The sequence below is a fragment of the Athene noctua genome, chromosome 1, assembly GCF_965140245.1.
Source record: "Athene noctua chromosome 1, bAthNoc1.hap1.1, whole genome shotgun sequence".
NCBI lineage: Eukaryota > Metazoa > Chordata > Aves > Strigiformes > Strigidae > Athene > Athene noctua.
This window is the reverse complement of record NC_134037.1, coordinates 67,032,705-67,042,214: the sequence shown is the minus strand read 5'-3', so window position 1 is coordinate 67,042,214 and position 9,510 is coordinate 67,032,705. Positions and strand designations below refer to the sequence as shown.

General features: G+C 43.0%; 1 protein-coding gene across 1 annotated transcript; it reads right to left on the bottom strand.

Moving 5' to 3' along the window:
- Positions 1–299: 299 nt before the first annotated feature.
- On the bottom strand, positions 300–7,931 carry CCDC28A (coiled-coil domain containing 28A). The gene is made up of 6 exons (XM_074896431.1): positions 7,808–7,931; positions 6,739–6,933; positions 3,874–4,037; positions 2,729–2,883; positions 2,064–2,086; positions 300–1,061 (listed from the first exon to the last, which is right to left on the bottom strand). The coding sequence occupies exons 2-6, from the start codon at positions 6,894–6,896 to the stop codon at positions 1,007–1,009; spliced, it is 555 nt and encodes a 184-aa protein (XP_074752532.1). The 5' UTR covers positions 6,897–6,933; positions 7,808–7,931; the 3' UTR covers positions 300–1,006.
- Positions 7,932–9,510: the final 1,579 nt, after the last annotated feature.

Below are 9,510 nucleotides of genomic sequence, written 5' to 3'. Positions count from 1 at the left end.
GGTGTAGTCTAGGCCAATTTTGGCTGCCGTCTTCATTTTTAAGAAGTGAGCTCTGTGCTCAGCTTTCCTGTGATAAACTCCTTTCTAGAAGAACATACCCTCAAAGCACCTGTTACAGTAATTGGTATTTACAGGAGGGAATAGCTGGGGAGATTGTCCACATGAAAACAGGAGTTTTGATTTCTCATAAGCAGCTTGAGCCTTTATGTGGACAAAGCACTCCCATATCTGCCCAGAAAGAACATAAAGATGATACCAACTCATACCAGACTATTTATAACATAGGGATGACTACACAATTGCATATACTGGATTTATTGAATAACTGTTTACCCAGTTTTGGAATTTCACAATACTTAATCAAATTATGTGGACTGCTACCATGCAGGCTAGTTCTAATTTAGTGACATTTCATTAGTCACAATAATGAAAAAAAAAAGTAAACTCTACAATTCAGACCATGCAAGAACTCTTATCTTAACACAGCTGAACAGATAGTAACTTCTCTAAATGAAACATATTTAAAATATTTTACTTTATTAACAATAAATTAATCTGTGGCATCACTGATCAACAAAATAGTGAAGATATAGTGTGCAGATTGTCTACATACTGATCAGAAAGGCAACATCATCACTACCTTCATAAAAACTGGAGAAGTGCTAATGAACTTATATTGTTTTCAACCACATGAACAATACTGAGCGGAAGAAATGTACTTCCAAGCTTCCCCAGTTTTTTTATTAAATAAGGCAATAATAAAAGCATAGCAACATAATAGCCTACATCAAACTCTAGATACTGAGTCCTGACATTATGCAGTGCTCAAAGAGGAATGTGCAAAAATAAACACTTGGATTTGCACTTTGATTCTTCATTGTGTGAAATTTAAAAAAAACCAAACCAACAAACCAAACACCACAAAACCGCAACTGTTCCAGATTCCACTGTCAGGAAAAACAAAAGAAAAGCTTCTGGGAGAATCCAAATTGACAAAGCTGTTCTTTCAGCCTGTGGCACCATTTGGAATATCTTGAGCATCTGCTAAATGTAGTTTTTGACTGAAGCAAACAATTAAGGAACAATATTTTCACATATAGGTAAGTATACACAAGGTGGCAGTGTTACACGAACCTGTGCTTAGTCCAGTGATGGATATGCACCTGGCCAGATGAATTCATGTCTATTAAGTCCTACGCTAATCCTCAACTGGTCAATTACTCTTCCTTGATGAGACTTAAGCATTACACACCTCCAGAACTAGCTGGCAGATCAAGGGGGATGGTAGATTATTTTTGTCACCGTGATATTATTACCACATTTCGTTCGTGCTCTTTTTGAGCCCGAGTCCTCAACAGCTTTCTCCAGACTCAGAGAATGTATGTACCAGTGCAGTGTCTGAAGTCCCAAACCAGTCCCACCTTCCTCAATGCACACAAATGACATGTAACATCAGAGATAACTAGACTGCAGTCTAAACTGAATGCAACACTCCTCAACTGTGTTCTTAGCTTATCATGATGTAAAAGATAAGCGAAGACATTGAGCTTTATCTTCTTCTGGGTGAGCTAAGAGCACACATTTGTTCAATTACCAAAGCTGAAGTATTTGACTCAACCATAGTCTGACCCTAGAAATAAAAAATTAGGTCAGTCCACTGTTCACAATAAAATCAGTGATAAACAGCTGCACGTATTTCTAGAAAAAAATAAAAGGTAATAGGATTCACTTATCAATGGGACAGAACACTTCTGAATGCTACAGAAGGAATATTCCTATATACATTTGTTCCAGAATGTCTCAGCAAGATCCATGTAGGAAGACCCTGGTTCTGCCACCACGTTGTCTGAAGCGGAACATGCTAGCTAAACATGTCACCGCATGAAAAAATGGCCTGCAATTAAAAGTGTTAAGATCCAATCATTTATGTATTCGAAGAACTCGCAGTCCATGCTGTATTACAATACTAATTTAAAAGGAAGGACATTACTGAAGCTATTTGACTCCTGTAAAGACACCAGTTCAGTTAATAATGCAAAATAGACATTTAAGGAAAAGGATACATAGATGAGTTCAGTTCTTCTAGCTGTAATATAAATGTAGAAAGTATCAGAAATAGCATTTCAGTCAAATAAATGCAACAGGTGCTGATATGATGAAATAAATCCATTTAAAAAATGGAAAAAATCACTTAACAGTTTGGGCTGAAATGCATGATCTCCTTAGAAAAAGTAAAGCAAACCTACACTGAATTCTACACCAACAGAGCTAAGTCCCAAATTAAGTTTAAATCTGATCTCAGGAAATTTAAAGAAATTTGAACAGTTTTGGTTTTTTTATAGAAATACACTAGAGGAAGGAGAAATTTGAAGGTATAGAATAGATTTAATTTCCTTTGTTATCTGTGGTCTTCCCCAGATGTAGGAGGATGGACCACAGGGAAAATGGTTGTAGTCCCCTGGTACGTGGGCTGTCTCTAAGTAGGCCTACATCCTTGGACAGTTTACAGCTAGACTGTTTGATGCACCCAAACAAGCAGCAGCCTATATATATAAAAAAAAAAAAACCAACAAGGTACTGTGTTTTCTCAAAACCAAGATCAGGGCAGGGCTTACATCTCGGTTCATTACACAACTGTGTTCTCGACTGTAAATCTCTACCTGCCCCGTAGTGGTGTTTTCCTGAGCTGTGGGCAAAGTTCCATGTGTTCCGCCTTCCCTGTACTTACATCTGACAACAGCCTATCCAGGTTGGAGTCACTGGCTAGTTTTCTTTTATCTTCAGGGAGTTCTTCCAGCTCGCCATAAAGCTCCAGATTGAGGCGAGCAAGTTTCTCCTGCATACTCCGCACATGCTCCATCTGCTCTATGGAACACTCATTTCCTAGAAGGATGAGCAATAGTTTTAAATAAAGAAACCAGAGTGCAAATAAAGATATGAAGATGCAGCTTTTTACATCAGACAAGAGGTATTTAAACATCAAATTTACAAATTAATTTGCTTTCTCAATGACTTCTCCTTACTGAAACTTCACTCCTGAAGTTTCTGTCATCCTGTCTGGTGTTGTGTTGTGCTGAATTTACAATAACTACTGAATGTCCTAACTGGTTTTTAGAATATGCTATTTCTTTTTTTCTATACTCCTGAATTTCTCTCCAACTGAAGAAGACCCTTGTTTTTAACTTTAAATATGATTACAATAAACCTTCTTTCTAATTTTGTTTAATCTTGTGGGTTTCTTTCCTGTAACTGATGCTTTATATAGGACAGACTTTTCAGGTTCTCTTGTAAAATCAGTGTGAAATTGACATGACATGCTGACCTAATAGTAAGCTTGCAAAAGCACATGTAAACCTTTCTACTTAGTACAGGGAAAAAAAAGAAGCAGAAGAGTGTCCTGTTTTTTCTGAAACTTCATCAACGGTGAAGAATAGTAGAATGCTAAGACAGGAGAGTAAGCTGGGTAAAATGCAACTTGCATTGGATTACATAAAAGTTGTTACCAATGGTCGAAAGTGTTACTAAACCAAAATCAGGTGCTAAATACAGTAACTTCTTATTCCTATACTATCATTAATAAGTGGCTTTAAACTTGGTATCTTAAATCCATAAGCCAAGGTACTGCCTTTGGTAAGCCATGCTGGAAGGAACAACGAATCATCTCCCTTGAATCATCTCCCACCAAGCCAACCTTACAATAGGACTATAATGTAAAAGTGCAATAAGATGGATTAATTACACTGAAATTAATTTCATAGGGGAGAGTCCAGTATGGCAACCTGGCAGTGTGTCCACACAGTGCACTGGTTTGTAAATGTTACCATCATATAGCTATAATAACAACTATTGTATACAGACAATTGACACACTTACCAAATGCTTGAAGTTTGCCAGAGTGGAAGTCATTCAGGAGACTCAGAAGTCCCCTCTCCATTTCCTGCACGTCAGATACATCTGTGAGAAAAGAATGCTGGATTGGTGCTGCCTGTGCCCCTTTTGCTTCACCCCCTGGAGGTTTGGCTTTCTCTTTTATTACACTGGGAAAAAAACAAAACAAAACAACAAAAAAAAATTACTTCCTGCTTTCAGTTTCACTGAGAATCTGAAATGTAAATGTACCTCTGAGCTTTGAAAATGAAATGGAAAATTTCAATTGCTCCTTTCAAGTTAAAAAATGGATTACCGATTTGTTTTAAGAATAAAGAACATCATCACTGTCTTGACAGTTTGATACTGCAAAATGAAGGATTCCAACAATCTGTTCTCCTACTAACACTGGGAAACATCAGTGGCTCACACATATGTAGCAGTCACCTTTGTAATCTAAAGAGGACCATTACCCAACAATGTCACATGGGGCATTATCTACATAAAAAAGCATCTGCAAACTCTAAGCCAGAAAGAAAAATCCTCAACAATCAAACACTCCTGTTGTAGCAAACACCTATAGACTGCAACCAGTGTGGAAAAGAACTTTTTATAACCTATGCAGGAAGGAGACCTTGCCTCCGGGTAAATTTTGCTAGAGGTCTTCCTTCCCACCTTCAACTAACATCCCAATTTTGTAAAATTCACTATCGAAAGCGATCTCCCAGTACTCTAACACATACCAAAGGGAACTAGTCCATGCCCAAACAAACATTAAATGTCCTAAAAATTCTCTACAGCCCCCTCTGCAACAAAACCACCAAAATTCCTGGATCCCATACATTTTTCTCTGGACATAAAATTTATTGAGAGCACCATGTGCCCATAGAAACTACATGGGTGAAAATGAATAATCATAAATCCAAATGAACACGCAATCGATAGGGAAGCTAAACACACAACTAACAGTGCGAAGCGGCATATTTCATCTCTGACCCAGAGACAGACAGATGGACAAACAGACTGTATCCTAACCTAATATAACTCTGCTAAGGGGCTGTTTTCATCCCCGATTTGCCCATCCATGCATGCACGCAGCCTTTCTCTCACACTGGCATGGCTGCTTCTGCAGCCTCACGGTGAGTCTGTTCAGACCTGATTCAGTGAAAAACTTTGAGCCTAAAAATTAAAATTTAGCATACTGTGGAATATTTCAAAAAATCACAGGCTTAGTAAAGACGCTTTATTTAATTAGTGAAGATAATAGAAGATTTACAGCACAGTAAGCCCCACCCTTCCCTTGAATACTCCCATGTTCTGCAAGTCATAAATTCTCTTTCGTATGTGAAATAATCATTATTTTTACAGCCTAACAGCTTCTGTAGTCTATAAACATCGTACAAATTACATAGTCTACATGCTGGAACAACTAACAATCCAACAATTATCATATCTGGTTCAACTCAGAGGAAAACGTCTCTATTTAGATTTAACTTTATTTCTGCTTCAATTTCAGACTTAAAGAAAGGTTTATATGCCAGAAAGGTCATCAGTTTTTTCAACCTGTATCTGAAGTTTAATACACTATATTACCTCTCCTGGAAAACTTACTTCATTAGATTCTTGCAGACCAAGGGATGAAATTAATTAGATATTCCTACTCCACTATCCTTAACAGCAGTTCATCCTCACATTGTCATGTCAATTACCACTCCTGCTTGGAAAGTTTGAGAAATTGTCTGTATTATCACTGTTTGGTAAGCTTGACTTAACAACTGAGCAAGAATTTCCTTTTCTAAAACTTAAAGCAAAAAGGACATTTTCCTCTCTAGCCAATATTGTGAGCTACAAGAAATTAATTTCTAGTACATTCCAGAATAGTGTTGAGACTGAAGTAAACTGTACAGTCAGCTGCAGAAACCACCGATTTCTAGCACACTGGTATTTATTAATATTTCCCTCAAAATCTCAAATCCCTCAGAAAAAAACCACATTTTCTCTGAAAAATTATGTATAGACTTTACACTGCAGCAATTCATTATTTATCAGGTCAGTACTGAATCCTTCAAACAGACTGTCTGTGCTAATGATGACAGTTCAGTATTGAACGCCAATAAACTCATCTGCTTCTCTCTAGCTAACATTTCACTTTAATATCCCTCTTCACTCATTTATCTACTGTATCTGCCATGGCCAAGGAATATATTTTCTAACACGCAGGAAAATTAACACTGTCAAACTGAAATAGATGTATCATCAACAACCACAAACTACTCCAAAATGGTACTTTCTGATGAGCCAAATGCCTCTCTCTGCGCATGAGTATGGCCTGGGAGCTACTGCTGCCCCAGTCCCCAGTTTGATAAGTCCCCAAACAAAAACCACTGGGAAATTCCAGTTTTAGCTCATTCTGTTCGATTTATATCCCTCATTTCCTGCTCCACTTATCAGTTCCAACCTTGCAGCCATGGAATATTTTATTTGTTCCTCGCAGCTGGACATCTAAGGCTCTGCTATCTCCCATATGATGCCCACATTTGCCATATCACCCAACTCTAGTCCTTCACCAGTCACATCAGACTATTATCACTTCAGCTAAATTGCTACCAGTAGGAGTCTACAGCATTGTGTAACATTTTATAAAGCTTATAAAAAGAGTATTGAGCACCTTCCTTTTCTGTAAAATAACCATTATATTGCACGAAACACAAATTGCTTTGCTAAATAAGAGATCTTACAGAATTTTCACAAGACTGAAGCCCTTTCTTTTCATTCTGTCCCAATCAGTCTAAACAACCTTTAGACTGTTCGAGCACTGGCAGGTTTCTGGCTCTCACTTCGACTGAGCTTGCAAGACACTCCCAAGCTTACCGTTTTAACTTTGGTTTCTGTACTGCAGGCTGTGGTGCAGGATTTGAAAAGGCTGTACTTTTACTGACTGGCACCGAGTTCTTCTTGGAGTTAGCAACCTGAGCAGGGTGGCTGGTAGATGATTTGGGGCTCCTCCTCTTGATTTTCCTTTCTTCCATTGCTTCCTATTTACTGCATCTAGACTAATTCCATTTCCTCCAAAGGGAAGAAGAAAAAGTAAGAAACGTTCATTAAAACTAGCACTTACTATAAAAGCAAGGGAAAAAACAGGTCATAGTGCATGGAAGTACAGCTTTACAGCTTCTTCAAAGATGAGCTGTCACTCATTTCTTCAAACAAGAGAATCCAGTTTTCAGAAGCTGCCTGGGCCTGCCTGATCAGCAGAACAAGGACTAATTAAGATCTGCATCAGCTTCAGCCAACAGGTACCTCAATATGATCTCAAGCTTTGCATCCCAGGGGTTATTGCTAGAAAACACTGTGACTACTCAAGTCCACGCCAATCAAAATACTGAGAAACGACGGTGGCATGAGGATGCTGTGATCGTCCTTGCCAAACAACCTCCTCTAAAGGGAGTGGCAACGGCCTTGCCAAAACTCAGTTAATGCCGAGTTATTACTGCTATTATATATGCTGTTGATGAGCACTACCCAATAATATATACGCTATATTGCTGCTATTAGACGTGATGTTGAGTGCTACCTAATGACCTCGCCTGGGGAAACGCCTCTTCCGAAATCCACCGCCCCGCGGCTGCGGTGGAGGGTACTGTGGGCGCAGGGACGGAATCCCCAGGGCGCCATGGCTGACCCACTGAGGCCCGCTGCCCGCCACCTGCCGGAGCAACGACCCCTGCCCTGGGGCACGGGCAGCCCCCGCTACGCGCCGCCATTTTATTAGCACGAAGACTTGGGACGCCGCCTGTCACTCCGGGGGCAGGAGGTGGCGCGACCCAGCCTCCCCCGGCCCCTCAGCAACCGCCGGCCCCCCCTCCCCCCGCGTACGTTAAACGGCGGCGGCGGCGCGCAGGCCCCGCCCCCGCCAGCCCCGCCCCCGGCCGCCCGCTACCTGTGGGGAGGCCCCGCCCCCGGGGCCGCGCGCGGACCCCCCCGGCCTCGCCGGCTCTCACCCCTCCCCCAGGGAAGCGGCGGGCCCGGCCCGGCGCGCGGGTCACGTGACCGCGACTTGAGGCGGGGCGGCCCGGCTGCCCTGCGAGGTGCATTGTGGGAGTCCCGCCCCCTGCCGGCCGCCGTGCTCCCCTGACGGGCAGGGCGACTACCGCTCCCAGAATCCCCCGCGGCGAGGAGGCGGCCGGCTGGGAACGCGCGCAGGGCCCTTCCCTGCGCATGCGTGAGACGCGCACATCTTCCCGCCGCGCCCCGCCTTGCCGGGCGGAGCCCGAGCAGCCGTTAACGGCTGAAAGGGGCGGGGCCGCCTCCTGCGGTGCCCTGAAGGACCGGTGGGGGCCCGTTACTACAGCTGCCTCCGAGGCGGGCAGCTGCCGTTGGCCGCGGTGTCTGCACAGGGGCGGGAGCCCTCCGCTGTGGGCCGCGCCGCGCCGCTGCCGCTGCCGCCGCCGCCTGCTGCCGTGGGGGCCCTCCAGTTCGCGTATGTGTGTCACACAGAGGCGTCGCTGACCCTGCTAGAAATGCCGGTGAAATAACGGATATAACGGATCCCTAGCTCTAAAATGTGGACAACAGAAGGAGAGCAGCGTGGTTAGAGAAGGGTTGTCGCCTCCTCGGCAGTAAGGGGACTTCTGGAGCTCTGTCTCCGTCACCTATCGAGCTGCAGAAGCTCGGACGTGAGCTTCTGGGGTTTTGCAGGTTTGAAGCTTTACATTAGTGCGAGACGGCTTCCCGCCAATGACAGTCCGTGTACTCCAGGTGGCAGCATCATTTCGCCCTGTGGAGATCTTTAAGCCTCGGCAGGTCTTCACCTTTCCCTTCCCGGCCGTTGGGCTCGCTATTCAGAAGTACTACGGGTAGGTGACAGGTCCGGCAGATAGGGGGGACCCACTTTTGTGTCATACAGCTTCATCCCCGTGACAGATCTTCCGGGAGGGTTATCGATCCAAATTAAATGAGGAGGACCCTGCTGACACGTTTAGTTTGATGCAGCTGTCTTTTTCAGCCTTGATTCCAGCCTTGCAGGAACTTAATTTTCAAGGGAGGCAATATTAGCAGGGTGTACCTACCTAAACTTAGTAATTAGTAAGTTCAGCCCCCGTCCCCAGTCGCTATTGTAGAGGAACTCAAGCAATTGCATTTTTAGTCATCACTTGTCTCTTCAGTGCTCCCTGTCACTGATGGCTTTGTGGACTTGAATGCTTGACACATCTTTCCTAGCTATGGCTGGTAGCTCAAGGCGATTTTCCCCCATGTGACAGTAGTTTGTTGTCTAGAGCGATGAACTTTGAACTTATCTGTACAATTTGTCTGTCAGCTTGAATTGCTTCTACTTGCAATGAGATCTTAGTTTTTACCTGAAAAACATGTTCATAACTGTATGTTTTCTGATTGAGACTCTCAGAAGGTGGTGTGTTATTTACACACCAGCTGTGAAGGGTAGTATAATCCACATCACCCAGAGCAAAAACATCAGCCAGAAGCTTTACTGGTGTTTGCAAGGGTTTGTCTTATCGCATTGTCCTAACAGGTGTGCAGCTAGCATGCACCCCTACCTCTGTCTAGACCTTATATGATACCAAAAAACCTGATTCTCCAGTTGTACCTGATTCTGAACCTTCTCATGGATCTTGATTTAGACCC

Excerpts from the sequence above, each read along its gene's own strand:
- CCDC28A (XM_074896431.1), bottom strand. The coding sequence starts at position 6,896 with ATGGAAGAAAGGAAAATCAAGAGGAGGAGCCCCAAATCATCTACCAGC. Across the intron at positions 2,884-3,873 it reads TGGCAAACTTCAAGCATTTG|GAAATGAGTGTTCCATAGAG; the intron begins GTAAGTGTGTCA and ends TCATCCTTCTAG. Across the intron at positions 1,062-2,063 it reads GAAGAACTGAACTCATCTAT|TCAAAAACTACATTTAGCAG; the intron begins GTATCCTTTTCC and ends TGTTTGCTTCAG.